This window comes from Astyanax mexicanus, chromosome 2 (genome assembly GCF_023375975.1).
Source record: "Astyanax mexicanus isolate ESR-SI-001 chromosome 2, AstMex3_surface, whole genome shotgun sequence".
Lineage (NCBI taxonomy): Eukaryota > Metazoa > Chordata > Actinopteri > Characiformes > Acestrorhamphidae > Astyanax > Astyanax mexicanus.
The window spans coordinates 66,387,894-66,406,409 of record NC_064409.1 but is presented as its reverse complement, the minus strand read 5'-3'; the positions used below and the strand labels follow the sequence as shown (position 1 = coordinate 66,406,409).

The window sequence follows — 18,516 nt, the reverse complement described above, 5'->3', positions numbered from 1 at the left end:
AACAGCAGCCAGAAGAGAGGAGGAGAGAAGTCCAAACTAAAAGTAGGTCAGGAAAAGTGAGCGAGAGAGAGAGAGAGAGAGAGAGAGTGAAAAAGAGTGAACGTATATGTATGTGTGTAAAGCATTTGATGTTTGATTGGTAGTGGCCAGGCTGGTTCATTAAAGAGCTTTATAGAAGTAAGGGTATTAGCATTAGCAGCTCATTCTGAAACATGTTTGTTGCTGATAAAGAGATTTTCTCCTTCTTTCAGCTGCTTTTACTCCAACTCTCCTTTCAAGGTCTGTAAAAAGCGAGAAGTAGTTTCGCATTGCAGAACAGAAATGATAGCACACAGCTTTCTCCTGTCCTTTACTCAATCTGTTTCTTTCCACTTCTCTCTCTCTCTCTCTCTCTCTCTCTCTACTGCACAGTATTGTATATAACTGCACATTCTTAAAACACATACAATATGTAGGGCTCTGTGCAGCAGCTGAGTAACTGACTTTGTAAACTTCAGCCTGAACTCTGCTTGTTCACTTCAAGGTAATTTAACAGTAAAAACCACAGCTAATCAAATCAATGTTTATGTTAATTTGATAGAAGTTAAAAAGTAAACAGTCGGCACTCGGTTAATCTGCTGGTGAATGTCCAGGATATGCAATAAGACAGACAATAGGTCTAATAGCTGGTTCCTACAGTCAATAGTGCAATCCCAGTCAAAGTCTGGGATGCACAGTACTGTGCAAATGTTTAAAGTCCTTAATTTGACATTAAGGTGCAATTTCTCAGATAGGGATTTAGCCTAGTACAGGACTACACTGCATTTTGACTGGGGATTTTTATTGAAAGGACAAAAACAGTCTATGACTAGGCTTAAGCCATATCTGGACAGGATTAGTTTCTCAAGAAGTCCTGGGGTAATTTTCTCTTTTATGGGGGTCCTGCTTTTTTTATTCCCGTCTGGATTGACCATATATGTGTTTTTTTTTTACACGTCCTCTGAGAAAATTACAGGCTGAATTACCTGCTGTTTTTCACTGGTGCTACGGTAATTTTAAGTACTGTCCGGAGTCACATCTCTGAGTTTCGTCTCCTCTTATTTAATAAAATAGCTATTTGCCCACTGCCACACACTGTAATTACACTTTGGGCGCGCTTTTCCATGGAGATCCACGTAAACACAACAGCGAGTGGAAATGGAGGAGCTACTGAACGTTGTGGTCATGTGACCGAGAAAGCCAAAAAAAACCTCACTGGTCTTCCTCTTTTCTTAATTGCAGTCTGGATGCAAGAGTTTTATTACTGAGTAGAAGTGTGAAATGTTTTTCACAGACGTGCCCCTAAAAAACTAATCATGTCCGGATAGTGCTGTAGTCCCGGTTTTGGAATCTGCCTGTATGTGTTTCTAAACACTGATTAGAAAACAGTGTGAGAAATAATTAATGAATATATGTAAAGCTCTGTGTCCATTGAACCATTCATAAAACCGATTTCCATGTGGGTCAGTATTATGTGGAATATTACTGTCCAACACCTGTGGCGTGGTGTGGTGAATCTGTTCTTAATCATGTTAAATCAGGTGAGCTGATTACTGATTTAAACATATTCAGGCACTGACTGCCAAAATCTTGAAATCTGGAACCAAGCTTTGTTTAATAAATTAGGTCAGAGGAGCTCCAGATAAAGATTAAAGGTAGATTAAAGGCCAAGTTATGCTCTGCTTGATATATCTATGCATGTTTACACATGATTGGTCCCCTGAACATTATATTCAACACTTCAGCTACTGTTTTGGTGGTGTAACTGTAGTGCCTATTTATACATTTGCACTGGTGCTTCTGACCAGTGCAAATGTATAAATGCTCACAAAAGCATAGGTCGCTTGTACAGACGATGATGTAGAAGTATAGGTCAGTTATCAAGCTTGATTTCTCAGCCAATAAGAATCTTCAAGCAAAACGCTAAGGACTACATATAACAGATACTTCTGTAATATGAGTTAATTGTAAGTCGCATTGGGTAAATGTGACTGAGTGTAAGACAGTTGCAATAAATGTACATATAATTACGTAAATGTAATTGAAATAAAAAATGAACATTAAAAATCTACTTCTCTGTGTATGTATCAAATGTCTTAGCATAAACCCAACCCTAATTTCAGACGTGTAAGAATTTGTTCTGTAGACCACTCTTGTAGAACAAAAATATAATAATAAAAAAACAATAATAATAATTTTGTTTGCACGCATATAGCAAAGTTTCTTGGGCTTTTTTTTGCACAGTACTTTTAAACATAGCAAAAAATAAAATAAAATAACATAAAATAAATAAAACATCACACACACACTGACACGCATACACACTTTTAAACATTTCATGGTCTGTGACTGCCCTCAGTGGTTGCTCAGCAGAGCTGCAGCTTCTTGTTAAACACACAGATCCTCCCACACACCTATCACTATCATCTCCCTCTCATGCTGAAAAAAGAAGAAGAACATACCGTCATTGATGTCGAGTATCTGCCCAGCACTCATTTTCTTCTGTCTCTCCTCCTTCTCTTTCTCTGCCTTCTCTCGCGCCAGTTTGGCCTTGCGCATTTTTTCCTCCGTCTCTCTGCGTTTCTGATTCTCAATCACTGCTTGCTGCAACACAAACACAGACACACACATACAATGATTGACATAATAACATGGGTTTAACAGAATACAAGCTTGGTTTACGTGCTAAAAGATGTGTTTACATTACAGTTTAATGATCCTGGTCTTGAATGTATCACTACTTTTATTTGTTTGTTTGTAAAACTGTTGCAAATGTTCTGAATGTAAGGAAGTTAATCTGTACATCCACATCTGTGTTTGTGTTTGTTATTAAAGTGTGTAGGAGTGAGTAAGTCCTGAATAATGGGGAAAAAGTCTGTGTTTAATGCACTAAACAAACACCGGAGACATAATGGCCTAACCACCTGCTGCTCAGTCTCGGTCTCGCTTACTCTGTTTCTCTCACAGACACACACCCCGCAGCTGGAGGTCGACCTGTGTAGACAGGTGCAACAGTTTCTTAACTACCTTTTAACTGTGTGTGTGTGTGTGTGTTTGTATTATGTTTGTTCTGTCTCCCGGAGAGCATACAAAAGAATACCACCAGTGCTCACACCCAGTAACTGATACTAATATGCCAACATTGTAATTTGTAATACCAACTTTAATAGTGAATTTGTTCACTGTTGCTTATATATAACCTTAACTATATACTAGTGCATCTCAAAAATTTAGAATATCATTGAAAAGTTACTTTATTTCAGTAATTCAGTTCAGATTACACACAGAGTGATCTATTTTAGGAGTTTATTTATTTTATTGTTGATGATTATTATAGCTTACAGCCAATGAAATCCCAAAAATCAGTGTCTCAGAAAATTTTAATAATATTTAAAATCAATTGGTAGTTTTGGCAGTGTGGGTAGTGTGCCAAGTCCTGCTGGAAAATGAAATCTGCATCTCCATAAAAGTTGTCAGTAGCAGAGGGAAGCATGAAGTGCTGTAAGATTTTGTGGGAAAACAAAACTGCACTGACTTTAGACTTGATGTAACACAGTGGATCGAGACCAGCAGATGACATGTCTCTCCAAACTATCTCTGACCACCAGTAAATTTTACATATTATTTGTAAATCAAGGAACCAGAGTCTAGAGGAAGAGTGGAGAGACATACAGTCCAAACTGCTTGAGGTCTAGTGTGAAGTTTCCACAATCAGTGATGGTTTGGGGAGACATGTCATTAGTTAGTGGACTAAACAGTTTTACATCTGATCTTACCTGGAACATATTTTTGAAATTGTTCAGGTCACCAAATAACTCCTCTGGGGACATCTTCTTCGGGTCAAACACGAAGTAAGTCCCCAGGTTCTCGTACTCCTTCTGCATGTTGCTGTGCATCATCTCCAGCTTCTCAAACTGCTCTCGGGCAGTCGCCACAAAGCTGTGCTCAGATCAGTTAAAGAATATCAAAACAGCTATACAACAGAAAGACGGTGACTGTATAAGGGCAGAATTACTGAAAACTTCATCTTCTAGTTGTTTAAACAAATAATTTTCAATTCAGTTCAATTACAGGACAACTAGTAAACTAACAGATACTGCGGCAAGCAAAGCAAATCTGATGAAAAACCCATCGGGGAGATTGATGAACAGAACAGCTTTGGCTGCCTAAAGAAAAGATCCTCCCTTAAGAAAAGATCCTGTGCAGAATAAGTGAAGAGGTGGTACAGGAGACATTTTATAAGTAAACTCGAGTGCCCAAATGTTACATGCTACTGTAAATATAAAAAAATGCTATATATTATATAAGTACCTTCTTATTTTTAACATAACCATGTATTGTAACTTGTATTTCACATTCTAATACTGATGTATTGTCCTGTACATGAAAATTAATTTATTTGTAATGTGGCAGAATTATGCTTTAGTCAGGGTTCATACACTTTTTAACCAAGACTTTTCCATGCCTTCAAGGCAAAGTTTCATGACCATATGATCCATGACCATAGGAAACAGTGAAGACATGGACAATAAAACAAAAAAATCAATTAAAACTATAATCAAAATTGATTATAGTAGGTCTACAATGGCTCTGACACAATTTTTAATACCGTAATATGTGTGCGAGACCCTGAGAGCTCCATTGTGTAGGGCTAAACTACTGAATTAACTCTGAGCTGATGTATTTGTTAGCTCATAACCTTCTCTGTTGATAAACTGAAACACAAAGATTTATAGACCAAATTTCCATGACTTTTCCGAAACTTTCTGGGTATTTTTATTTTTCAAAAACTTATCCAGGCCTGGAAATTGCTATTTTCAAATTCCATGACTCTTCCAGTTTTTTATGACCATAAAAACCCTGTATAGTGCAGTAAACTAATAATAATCAGGATCAAATTCATCAGCAAAAAAAGTCTACTAGAGATCTCATGCATTCTGCTATTTTAAGAGCAATACAGGTCTGCTCCATGGACAAAACAGGATGTAGTTTAATAAAGGATCTGTGGATGGTAAGGACAATCTCATGGTATCACACTAATTCAATTACAATTCAAGTCACAAGGTTGCGAAGAACTATAAAGACAAATAAAGCCTAGAGCATTTCCTGTGCTGAAAAGGATATGGTCATCTTCTCAACAAACTTGTCCTTTTCATTCTGAGGGGGTGGGAACGTTTCGATGTCCTTCTCAAGACTCTTTATCTGCTTCCCCATTTGATCCAGATTTTTCTGTAGGGTCTCAGCTGAGACTGTGAGTGAGAGAAAGAAACAGAGAGATTATTCTATGTTACAAAACAAACTTTTCTTTGAAAATATCATCTTATGAAAAAACTGTTAGAACACACCCACATTTATTACTTCTTAAAATGCCTTAAATTAGAATGAGATGCAGCACATAAACAAAAACTTAGAAAATTCTGGAGGAGACTGTTTTATTTAAAATCTAATCTTAGTTTGCGCCGGATTGTTGAAGTGATTAGAACACCATGGCCAGATCTAAAGTGCTTTGTATGGCTTTCAGAAAGAAGGCTGTAGATGCAGAGGTGCCTGGTAATGCATCTAAAAAGATGCTGTATGTGTTATATAAAGCTCTGAAAAAAATAAGAGACCACTTCAGTTCATATTCATAAAGTTTTAAAAAAGTTTAAAAGAGTTCAAAAATCGATATTTTAGTGGAATTACCCTGTTTTTTAATCACAGTTTTCATGCATCTTGGCATGTTCTCCTCCACCAGTCTTACACACTACTTTTGGATAGCTTTATGCCTGCACTCCTAGTGCAAAAAGTCAAGCAGTTCAGCTTGGTTTGATGGCTTGTGATCATCCATCTTCCTCTTGATTATATTCCAGAGGTTTTTAATTTAGTAATATATCAATAATATACATAAGTTACCTCTGCTGGCTTTCTCCAGGTGGATGAGCTCGTCAGGGAAATGCATGACGTCAGGATAATTCTCCTGACATGTGTCTGCCAGGAAGTGCAGTAGAGTCTGCTTCTGATCTGCTGACTTAGTGTCCCTGAGCTAAAGACAAACAGAAATATTAATAATTGCTCTTTGCTGTTAAAATGCTTGATACCAAAATTATAACCCACTTACTGCATAATAATAACATTTATGATTAAAAAGTCCTGAGGACTGACACAATATGGAAACATAAGAAATCTATGACATGTAAAACTAAACTAAACACTTCTGTTTGCACATATCTGCTTAAGTTGCTTAAAGGTTGTGCAAACTCTTTATTCACAGCATTTAAAGGAATATTAACCGCATAATCAATTTACACGGGATTAATAAAACCTAAGCTTAATTAATGGCTAGTTTTCCAGAAGGCAAAAGGCTCCAGAAGTGTCACTAATGTAGAAACGTGCTGTCCATAAACATTTCTCACCTATAGGATTAAGGATTGTTGATATCATCAGTGCTGAGACTATGGACTAATTACACAGTTCTTTACAGCGAGCATAAGCAGTCTGGTTTACAGGAATGGAATATAAAAAAGTACTGGGATTTTTATTTATTTACTTATTTTAAATATCATATTGCCCACTCCAGTATTCAGTTTCAATATATATATATATATATATATATATATATATATATATATATATATATATATATATATATATATACAGTGCCCTCCATAATTATTGGCACCCCTGGTTAAGATGTGTTCTTTAGCTTCTCATAAATTGAGTTTTGTTCAAAATAATATAGGACCACGATGGGAAAAAAAAGTAAAGTCCAACCTTTAACTCAAGTAAATTTTAAGGGGGAAATAAAATCCCTGACTAAGAAATAATTATTCTTCATAAAATCACCTGTTCCACAATTATTGGCACCCCTAACAATTCTTAGGAAATAAATTTAATAAAAGTATTTCTGTCACTTCTACAGTAGTTTACGAAGTTGATCAGAGTATGTAGGAACATTTAATTAGTAATTCACAACTTCCTGTTTCCCTGGGGTATAAATATGACGTGACACAGAGGCCATTTATCTTCAACATGGGAAAGACAAAGGAACATACCATTCAAGTGAGGCAGATGTGTGTTGACCTTCACAAGTCAGGCAATGGCTACAAGAAAATCGCTACTCGCCTACACCTGTCCATATCTACTGTCAGAGGAATTATTAAGAAGTTTAAAACAACTGGAACAGTGGTAAACAAGCCTGGACGAGGACGCAAGTTTGATGATAAGAGAAATAAAAAGTTCTCCAAAGCTCACTGTTACAGAATTGCAACAAATGGTAGCTTCTTGGGGTCACAAAGTCTCCAAAACAACCATCAGGCGCTATCTACATGCCAACAAGCTGTTTGGGAGGCATGCACGGAAGAAACCATTTCTCACTCACAATCATAAACGCAAACGTTTGGAGTTTGCTAAGCGGTACTATGACTTCAACTGGGACCGTGTGCTTTGGTCAGATGAAACAAAGATAGAGCTTTTTGGCAACAAATGCTCTAAGTGGGTCTGGCGTAACACAAGAGCTGAGTATGCAGAAAAGCACCTCATGCCCACTGTGAAATACGGCGGGGGATCAGTGATGCTGTGGGCCTGTTTCTCTTCTAAAGGCCCTGGGAACCTTGTTAGGGTGCATGGCATCATGAATGCTCTAAAATACCAGGACATTTTAAAACAAAATCTGGTGGCTTCTGCCCGAAAGCTGAAGATGGGTCGTCACTGGGTCTTTCAGCAAGATAATGACCCTAAACATGTGGCCAAATCTACACAGAAATGGTTCACCGCACACAGAATCAAGCTCCTCCCATGGCCATCTCAGTCCCCAGACCTCAACCCCATTGAAAACCTGTGGGGTGAGCTGAAGAGGAGAGTGCAGAGGAGAGGACCCAGGTCGTTGGATGATTTAGAGAGAATGTGCAAAGAGGAATGGTCAAAGATCCCTCTTTCTGTATTCTCCCATCTTGTGAAACATTACAGGAGAAGATTAGGTGCTGTTTTGTTGGCAAAAGGGGGTTGTACAAAGTATTAACATCAGGGGTGCTAATAATTGTGGCACACATGATTTGATGTTAAATAATTATTTCTTAATGTGGGATTTTTTTCCTACTGAATAAATTCACTTGAGTTAAAGGGTGTATTTTACTCTTTTTTTCCATCGTGGTCCTATATTATTTTGAACAAAACTCAATTTATGAGAAGCTAAAGAACACATCTTAACCAGGGGTGCCAATAATTATGGAGGGCACTGTATATATATATATATATATATATATATATATATATATATATATATATATATATATATATATATATATATATATATATATATATATACACACAAGTATTGCAGCACTTTGTGAAGCGTTTTCTTTTCTGCTTTGTTTCTGTGTGTGCGAGACAGGGAGAGACCTTGCACAAGTAGCTGATGCTGAAGCCGAAGGCCTTGGCGTTGCGTGAGCCAGCGTTCATGTAGTTGCCGACGAGCAGAATGATCTCCAGCAGCTTGGAGAAGTTCTGGCTCTGGACCAACTCCTCACAGGCCGCCGTTATCGCTACAACATCTGGCTTTATATTGTTGACCTGCTCCTCAAACTGCAGCCGGAAAAGGATGGCACTCAATCTCTGCTTCAGCTTCTTCACCGAACTGATCTACAGAACAGAAAGTGTGGAAAGAGGAGCGTGAGAAACACTTTACGATACACTATGAGAAAAAAAAGTAGTGGGAAAATCAAGGGTATTTAAAAGAGTTTATCCTGCTTTGGTTGGAGTAACTGTCTCAATTTTCTATTGCATTTCGGAGTATTGTTGTGAGAATTTTAATGCATTAAGGGATTAGGTGAGGATGTTTGGTTATCACCACCCTATCTCAGCTCCAACCTTCTAATTCATCCTGAAAGTCATGGACAGAGCACCATCATTCCAGAAAACACAGGTTCACATCTGTATACCCTTCTAGCTTACGTTCTATATTTTGAATGGTGCCAATAGATTCAGGTTTAAATTAAGGAAGGAGACAAGCTGTGTGTGCATTTACACACCTGTGCCAGCAATGGGTGGGAATTAAGTAGCTTAATGGTAAAATTAATTAGAAAGGCTGTCCACAAACATTTAGGGACATACAGGGTCAGTTTTCCCAGACAGACATTAAGCTCAGTCATAGACTATATTTTCTTTAAATAGAAAATCTCCATTAAAAATGCTGTGTAATCCAAAGCTTGGCTTAATCCCTGTCAGGAAACTGCCCCACAGTGTAATTATGGTCATAACGTGTGTATATTAACTATCTTATAGATTATAGCCTGGGTGTGGCTTCAAAGTGTGCACCTAGCCATGTCTTACCACAACTCCAAACTGTTCAGACTCTGCAAGATCATCATACTCATCCTTCATCTCTGACAACACGCTCAACTGCTCCTGCTCAGGCAGCAACTTCAGCAAACTCTGAAACACACACACACAATCCAGTCAAATCAGACGCAAAGCAATCCTAAAGCATATGCAAATTAAAAGCAAAGTAGGTAAAACATACACACCTGCACCATGTTTTCTGAAAGCATGGTCTCATTAACCTCCAGAATGACATTTTTCATTTCCTCATAAGGCAGCCTGTTCGACCCCAGGAAGATAGCTGCAACACAACAGCAAAGAAATGAGAAAAGAATGGTAAAAGCCTCCTCTAAGGTATTTATAAAAATTCCCTGAAACAGGACAGAATGCTTGAAGGCTACACTGTTCACTTAACACTAATAAATCACCTAAAAATAATGAGTTTCTTTGATTTTACCCAATTGAAAACCTCTGGAATCTAATCAAGAGGAAGATGGATGATCACAAGCCATCAAACCAAGCTGAACTGCTTGAAGTTTTGCATCAGGAGTGGCATAAAATTAAATAAAAACATAGTGTGCAAGACTGGTGGAGGAAAACACGCCAAGATGCACGAAAACTGATTAAAAAACAGGGTTATTCCACCAAATACTGATTTCTCAACTCGTGAGAAAAGAGGTCTGAAAGTGCTGCATCTTTTTTGTTATTTCAGTCATTTATAATTTTTGCAAATAAATGCTCTAAATCACAATATTTTTATTTGTAATGTGGGAGAAATGTTGTCTGTAGTTTTTAGAATAAAACAACAATGTTCATTTTACTCAAACATAAACCTATAAATAGCAAAATCAGAGAAAAAGATTCAGAAACTACAGTGGTCTCTTCCAGAGCTGTATTAGACCTGCATTTAGCTAATATACAAACACACATCACACGATAAAGAGTCCACATGAGTTCAATACTCACAGAGGTTCTGAGAGGACTTGGCATCAAGAACTTTCAACTCCTTTACTTTCTTCTTCTGAGCGGCCTTCTCTTCACCATCAGTCTGCTCTTTCTTAGCTGGAAAGAGAGAAACAAATAATTGTTAGACTTACTTAACACTGTAATGAACACTTCTTCTGCAGGTGTAATTCATCTCAGTGTTTAAAAGCTGTGCATTCCAATAGGTTTTTCTGCTCCCCACAATCATACAAAGTGGTTTATCTGAGCTACTGCAGCATTTCTATCAGCGCAAAACATCTGCCTTCTCTGTTTATCTTCTCAAAAAAATGAACAGTGCTTTTGTCTCAAATAGTGATTACAATTACCTGTTCATATTACATGTTTAAAATTATATCATTGTTTTTGTAATCTCATTACTTCCCTAAACTGGCCCCATCCCAACTTTTTTGGAATGTGTTGTAGGTCTGAAGTATGCATGTATATTAACAAATAAAATTAAACTAATCAGATAAAGGATAAAATATCTTGGATTTTCACTGCTTTTTGTTTTTTTGCCTTTTTCATACTGCCCCAAACTTTTTCTTATTTGAGGTTGTACGTATTCTCTACTTCACTTTTTCTCTCTCTGCTGTTCAAAATTGGACCAAAGAAGGATGACCAGACAAATGAAGAGAGACAGAGGGCCTAAAGCAGGAGGAGAGGAAGGGAAATGAACAGAAGACAGAAGAAGAAAGATATAGAAATGGACAGATGAGCAGAGGCAAATAGTGAAAGATATGGATGGACAGAGACAGATGAAAATAATCACTCTCTCACCCCCAGCAGCAAAGTGTCAAAGAGGTGATGCGGGCCGAGTGTGTGTGTATGTGTGTGTGTGTGTGTAGCCAGGGGCTTGGTGTGGCAAAGGCCAAATCAGAACGGAAAGGTTATTCATGTCACACGAGTCAGCAGCTGAAAAACTGTCCTCAAAGCAAGGTCAGCACACTGACCGGAGGGAGCGCTGAGGAAACGGATACAAAACTCTCTCATCATCATCAATCCCACTAAACCACAAACTACACACTCGGCCCACCAGCAGGATGCTACTGTAGGTGGTGTGTTTGTACAATCCGTACAATCACATCAGATCCAGAGCTGCTGCAGTTTTAGGAGGGGAGCCGCTCCCACCCTTTACACAATCATACAGGACATTATCAGAATACTGAGCCTTTAAGCCCTGAAACTTACAAGAAAACAACTTAAAATCTTTATTTAATTTAACTATAAGACTCCAGACAAGGGGTGTGCCATATCGTATCGTACGTAATATCGCAAAAAATTCTGAATATTGTGAACGATATTATACCCATGAAATATCATGCCATATCACCCACCCCTAATTATCGCATCTGGGTACTACTTTATTTGCCGTTTTTAGCAAAAGAAAAATTCACACTGCTCTCATTTCCCATGATATATCTACTAGGGATTATATCTGTCCAGTATCATTTATTTTACTTTAATCCTGGATATTTGGAGATATTTGGGTTGCATTACTAGTATCATGACAATCTGGATCATTGACTTCTGTTACAAAAAATCTGATAAAAATCTTTTTTTCAATATCTCAGTTAGCCATATCATGTTGTAATAAATAAATAAATAATAAAATTCTAAATATTTTTTGTAATTCAGTGTTTTGTCATATCGCCAAAAGTATCGTTATCGTGAAAATACCATAAAATATTGTGATATTACATTGGAGCCATATCGCCCACCCCTACTTCAGACTACACAGAAATCATATTTTCTAAACTAAATTACCTTTTTTTATTTCCTGTTATGCAATTGTTCACCCTGTCACACTGCAAACTCAAGGACAGGGTGAACAAATAGTAAAAAATGGCATTTAATGGAAACACGGTTGACTCAAAGTTGCAGACATGTTGAATTGTTTAACATTATGTCCATGTGTATCAAACGTGTATATACGTATACACATTTCTTTTCATTCGTTTACCTACCAGGACATTGTGCCACAATATTAGACAAAATTTAATGAAAACATGATTGTCCTGGAGTTGCAACCATCTTGAATTGTTTTCTACATTTATTTTATTTAAGGTCACATTTTACCACAATGGGGTAGGCAGCTTACGCTTTACTTCAAGTTCAATATAATAAATGATAAATATTAAGTTAAAGTAATCATTCATTGCTGAACATGCAGCAAGTGTCTTCAGTCTCTTGAATATAAAACAGTTTTACAGTTACAGTGATGTCAGTGTTGTCAAAAGGCTGCTTTATTAAAGGGAGTTTATCCTGAGGTAATTACATCCTGAGAAAACTGAAGGACCTAGATTGTTAAATGACAACTTCAGTAAAAACATGACAAGTCTCATCCCCACATCAAAGAAAACTATAGAAAATGTACAAAAAGTACTTTATAGTAAAGAATAATATTCCTCGATATTTGTAATAAAGTGTTAATTCAGAGAAATCTTCAAAAAGGAATTGTTACACAGTGTTTGTATGAAATAAAAAGAACTCGGCTGCAGACTGTATGATGCTGACCCATAAACACACACTGATTATACCCCTTTACATCACTTTAACTTGGAGTGTGGTAAACAACACCCCCACCCCCCAGTAGCTCCCACAGTGGTTTCCAGTTACTGTTATACTCTCTACTGCCCTCTTTGTAATCTTGCTGTTTTGTTTTGGGCCCAGTGCTCCACTTCCTTTGTCCCTCTCTCTCTTTTTCTTTATCTCTCTTTTTCTTTCTTTCTTTCTTTCTCTCTCTCTCTCTCTCTATTTTTGTCTCTCGTTCCTGCCTCGCTCTGCCATCTGCTCTTTCTTTATTTTGCTCTCCTCCACCCCTTTCTCTAAGTTAGGAAAACAGAGTCTGTCTCCCATTTTAACTTCTACAGTGTCTCTCTTTCTTGTGTTCCTTTTTTTCCCCCTCTCATTTCCCGCTCTCCTCTGCTCCCTCCACCCATTCCCGCTTTTCTTTTTTACTCCTCCACCAGTCTGTGCCTTTCACTCGGCTGCAGTGTGTTATGTGAAATATTGGATTACATGGCATATGGAAGCACTCACTCACACACACACACACACAGAAAGAAAAAGAGAGAGAGAGAGAGAGAGAGAGAGAAAGAGAGAGACAGAGAGAGAGACAGAGAGAGAAAGAGAGAGAGACAGAGAGAGAGAGAACAAGAATTGGTTCTGCATTACATTCCTCTACACACACAAACATAAACTCATGCCAGGTCTCCAGTGACAAGCTGATTTTCCATATTGAACATACTTCTTACACCCACACCCACACACATACATGTGTACACACCACACACAGACACACACCTTGGATTTCAACTTCAGCTGAGATATTACACAAGCCAGCAGCAGCAGACTGTTTCTATATGAGGCTTTTCCTCTGTGTCTCACTCTAATGAACCCCTGACCATTCTTCCTTCACTCACTCTGTCCAGTCCTGTTTGTGTGTGTGTGTGTGTGACTCATTACACTGAACTGAGCTGCTTTTGTTTTTCTTGGCACTTACTTCCTCACATCCTTCCACAGGCCTTCCTCACGCCATTCTCTCTCTCCTCTGGTCCGTATCTTTCCCAATTAGTTTCTTTCTCTCTTTCCATCCTTTTCTTTTTTCGTCTTGTATCTCACTTTTTCGTCTTGTATCTCTTGTATCTCATTTTTTTTTATTTTTCCTTAATTTGTTCTTTTTCTTTATTTATTTTACTTCACTTATTTTACTTTCTCCAGGCCATTTTCTTTTTTTTTCATTACTTCTTTTATGGATCTTTTTTATTGCCAACATTTTTTTCTCATCCTTTCTGTTTCTCTATATCTTTCAGAAACTCTTTCTTTCCCTTGTTTTTACTTGTTTCTTTCCCTCCTCACTTTTTTCAGCATTCTCTCTTTCTTTATCTGCCTATTTACTTTACTTACCTCATTTCGACTTTAATTTTTTTATCTTTATATCTTCTTTAAGGCGTTTTATGCTCATTTCTTTGCTGTTTTTCCTCATATTTACTTCAGGCCTCTTCAAATCTCTTTAAATCTCGCCCATTATCTGTTTCTTTACTTAATATTATACTTTGCCTGTTTTCTCTTACCAAACTTGTTTTAGGCCTTCTTTATTTCACTGTCCTCTTTTTTAATGTGCTCTTTCCCTTAATTTGTTTCCATTCTTTCTTCTTACTTTTCTTCTGTCCTTAATTCTTTCAGTCTTTCTGTTCCTCTTTCTCTCTGAAAGTTGGAGTATTTAGCAGGGACTTGAGCAGAAGAGCTGCAGCTACAGAACCGCACTGCCCACAGAACACACTGCTTTGATTTACCCAGAATTCCTCTCAACTCTCACTGAGGTTTTACTAGAATACTGAGGGTTGGAGACCCAGGCCACTGACACCACACCATACACACACTTACTCATTCACTCACTCATTTAGGGAAGAGTAGAGAGGCTCAATTATACTCCACATTAGCTTTTATGAGACTGACCTTCGCTTAAGACACTCTACATACTGCAGTTTGGGTAGAGAGACACTGAGTTTACGATGTGCTTCCCTCTTTCTCTCTCTCTCTCTCTCTCTTTATCTCTGTGAGTAAAGAGCTGTATGTTGTGAATGAACCATAAACACTGTTGTGTAACAGACACTAAGGTACAACATCCAACAGAGAACATGAAAAGGCCAGCAGGAAATCCTTTCTTTCTCTCTCTCTCTTCCACTTATACATGCACTCAGTGCTCCATCCCTCCACCATAGATAAACATGGGAAATGCGTGTTCTGGCATCACACTTAACTTTTACCATATCTCCAAAAAGTCAACTTCAAAGAAGCAAAAAAAAAAAAGCTTTACTTTAATGCACTTTAAAGTAAACTTTAAACTCTCCGTTTTAGTTCTTCATCATAGTGAATGTGTCTCAAAATAGATGGAAACGTAAAGATAGAGCTGAACCAAAGTACCAGATTAGGGTAGACTAGGGTGTAAAATAGGGGTGGAACAGCATGATATTTTCACGATATGAAAACATCTCAGAAAACATTACCATCATCAAATTAACCCAATTACCCTAAATCCATAATAATGAATTGTGGATAGTGGATTGTAGCTGTTTTTTTTCTGAGCTGGATAACTTGCTGAAAGTTGCTGACAGGCTGAGGTTGGTTAGATAGAATAAGTCTTACTGTTTGCTATAAAATGTAAAGTTTTTTTTTTTCAAGTTAGCCTAGAATACAGGGTTAGCACAATGCTAAGTGTCTTTTCAAGCAGTATGAACAAAAAAAAGTTTATTTGCTTACATAATCACAGCAGAACTGTACTTAGAACTGTACAGAGTTGACGGGAGCACTTGAACAGAGTCTCTCAGTATTTTTTATAATCCTGAGGTTATATTATATATATATATTTTAGTGCTATGTCTACATGAAATCAATTGTTTGAAGAAGTTGTTGAATGGAACAAACGAGTCTAACATGTCGCAGTAAACTCTTTGCTGACAAACTGAGGTTGATTACATTTTCTGCAAGTTTTCACACTGATCAAACAACCTTGATTTTTTTTTAATGGAAGATTAATTTCATGTTATTAATTCAAACTGGTTTGTTGACCAGTTTACATTTAAACAAGTCTAAGATCAGACTTATATTCAGCTGGCTTAAAAAAACACACACAAAACAAAAAAAAAAAACAATGACAACACACCACAAACTCAGGGACGAGCAAAAGATAAAACTTGTATAGTTACACAGGTAACTAAGGATAACAGGTTCACTGTAACATGGCAACTACACAATTAGCAGCATATTCTCTTATGTGGTTATAAATGTCTAATAAAATCAGCTATCATAGTTAGATTTACTGATATATATATATATAAATAATTAATTAAGCCACTTTATCAAATAGTCATTAGAGCATTCAATTGGTGATTTAAAGTGTCTTGGCTAAATAGAACCCCTAGCTTTACTAACATGATCTGAACACACACACACACACAGCAAGGGCTCTCAGTGAGGGGCTGCAGCGGGTGTGTGATTCACAAAATGAAATCAGAGTTTAAAATGGCTGCTGCCTGCCTGCCTACACACACACACTCAGAGGCACATATATCTGTTATTTATGAGCCTGCAGCACCTCTAGTGGCTGTCATGAACACTGCAGAGCATGGTTTCCACAGCTGTTTTACATTAGCACAGATACCTACAACATACTGACACACACACACACACACACACACTTTGTTTTTTATGGCTTCTGTTGCCTCTATTGTTTCATACTTGTGGAAGTCCCCCCTCTTGGGCCCCTTCCCTGCCCCCCTGTGTCCATAAACAGCTGGCTGCTGCCAGGGGTGTCCAGGGGATGATAGGGGTGATTGCAGAGTTAGCACACACACACACACACGCATATACAAGTAACTGTCCAGCTGTCTTTCTACATCACATTCTAGAAGCCCCCCTGGACCCCAAAGCCAGCCCCCCACACCACTCGTCTCACTCTCCGCACTTTTTCTGCTCCTTTTAATGACTTCTTTTCTGAACACACACGCAGACTTTCTGTCTGCTGCGTCTCCAGCACTCAGTAAGGATCACTCTAAATCCAAAACACACACTCTCTTACTCACACTCACACACACACACACTTCCACTATCCATCATCCATCCTCATCCTGCTATCCCATATAAGGAATGTGCTGGTGAAGGAGTGTGATAGGTCGCACAAGCTTGGTGGGGGTTGCTGAGGCTCAGGAGAACTGAGGAATGAGAGTGAAGAAAGTAAAGAAAGAGTGAGAGAAAGAGTGAGGGAAAGAGTGAGAGAAAAAGAGAGAGAAAGAGAGAGAGAGAGAGGGGGACTGGCGTCAGTAAAGTCGAGCAGAGTGGAGTGTTTCTGATCAGCAGGCCGTCCACAGCTTGGCTCAGAAAGACTTTCACAAAGACGAGCTTTTCATGCCGCACTCTCGCGCTCTCCCTCAGCCTCTCTCATTAGTCCACCCGAGCTGAGGTTATTTTTACTCTAAAAGCTTTCATATGACAGCCCCATTGTTCACACACACTTGAAAAGAGTTTGGTGGAGTGCTGCTGCCCCCGGTGGTCACTCTGAGCCACTGCAGCCTCTGAACTTTCATCAAAGTTTAGAAAACTTTGTAAAACTTTTAAATTAAAACTTTGGGATGAATAGAAGGGAGAAATTCTGCTCAAATGATTTTATTTCTAGTATTTTGTCTTATTGAGGTTGCCTGATTGTTTGGATTTTTTTTGCTGTTTTTAGTTACAGTGTATTACTGAGCTGAAACATGTTAGAAGCTACATTAAAGCATGACTCCCTTTGTTTACTTTTTAATTAGTACTGTTCTGTTTAGCTGATTAAAAAAAAAAAATCTTTATATCAAACTTATTGTTGTTTTCTTTATCTTTTTGTGTTTATTTTAATACTTGATAAACCTTATAATAATCATTTTCTCTTTATTACTTTGGAATCTTTGTTTTTAAATAAACATTATTACTCGTTTCTTTCTTTAAACATGCTGAATTGTGCTTTAGAAATAAAGAGCACACTTTTAAAACGAGTAAAAGAGGCTGATAATGTGGAACAGTAGAGCTGTGCTGAGGAAAACCTGGCCATGGCTGAACACTTTCCACTGTTTAAACTAAAAGAATGTGTATCCTGTCCAGAGCCAGTCAGCATGTTTGTGTGTGTGTGTGTGTGTGTGTGTGTGTTTTCTGCTGAACACGGTGTCCTCCAAACTTTAATCTAATAACACACACACAGTTAAAGGTTGTCTACACAAGACAGAAAGAATGTAACCGTGAGACAGTGTGTATGTGCGTATGTGTGTGTGTGTGGGGGGAGTTTAAAGTAGAAGTGTGTGTGTGAGACAACAGAAAGAGTGATAGTGGAAAAACACAGAAGAAAGAAAAAAGAAATAAAGACAAAAAAAGGGTGGCAGATGCAGAGACGATGGTGGTCTTTGTCTGCTGTTGGAAAGTGAAGGGGGGCTATAAGGGGGTGATCCCAGTCCCTTTAAACTTTAAATGCCCAAATGCCCACACTTCTGCCTCTCTTACATTGTCTAAGAGTGTGTGTGTGTATGTGTGTGTGTGTGTGTGTTTGAGAGTTTCCACAGCTCAGGTTGCCAGGGGTAACCCTGGAGCTGAAAGGGTCCCTTCATGCTGTTTTTGTTCTGAAAGGAAGGAGAGAGAAAATGGAGGGATGTGCGGGAGGGGCGAGGGGGGATGACTCAGGGCCAGATGGCAGGGTGT

At 38.0% G+C, this 18,516-nt stretch overlaps 1 protein-coding gene across 1 annotated transcript in view; it reads right to left on the bottom strand.

The window, feature by feature from the left end:
- LOC125799042 (protein diaphanous homolog 1) overlaps positions 1-10,399 on the bottom strand; it is a 33,761-nt gene extending 23,362 nt beyond the window's left edge. Inside the window, exons 1-8 of the mRNA XM_049474736.1 lie at positions 10,279-10,399; positions 9,519-9,613; positions 9,325-9,426; positions 8,395-8,634; positions 5,911-6,040; positions 5,144-5,267; positions 3,795-3,960; positions 2,481-2,622 (exon numbers count right to left, since the gene is read on the bottom strand). Of these exons, the coding sequence (XP_049330693.1) occupies positions 2,481-2,622; positions 3,795-3,960; positions 5,144-5,267; positions 5,911-6,040; positions 8,395-8,634; positions 9,325-9,426; positions 9,519-9,575 (961 nt within the window). The 5' untranslated portion in view covers positions 9,576-9,613; positions 10,279-10,399. The remainder of the gene's footprint in view (positions 1-2,480; positions 2,623-3,794; positions 3,961-5,143; positions 5,268-5,910; positions 6,041-8,394; positions 8,635-9,324; positions 9,427-9,518; positions 9,614-10,278) is intronic.
- Between the last annotated feature and the right edge of the window lie 8,117 nt (positions 10,400-18,516).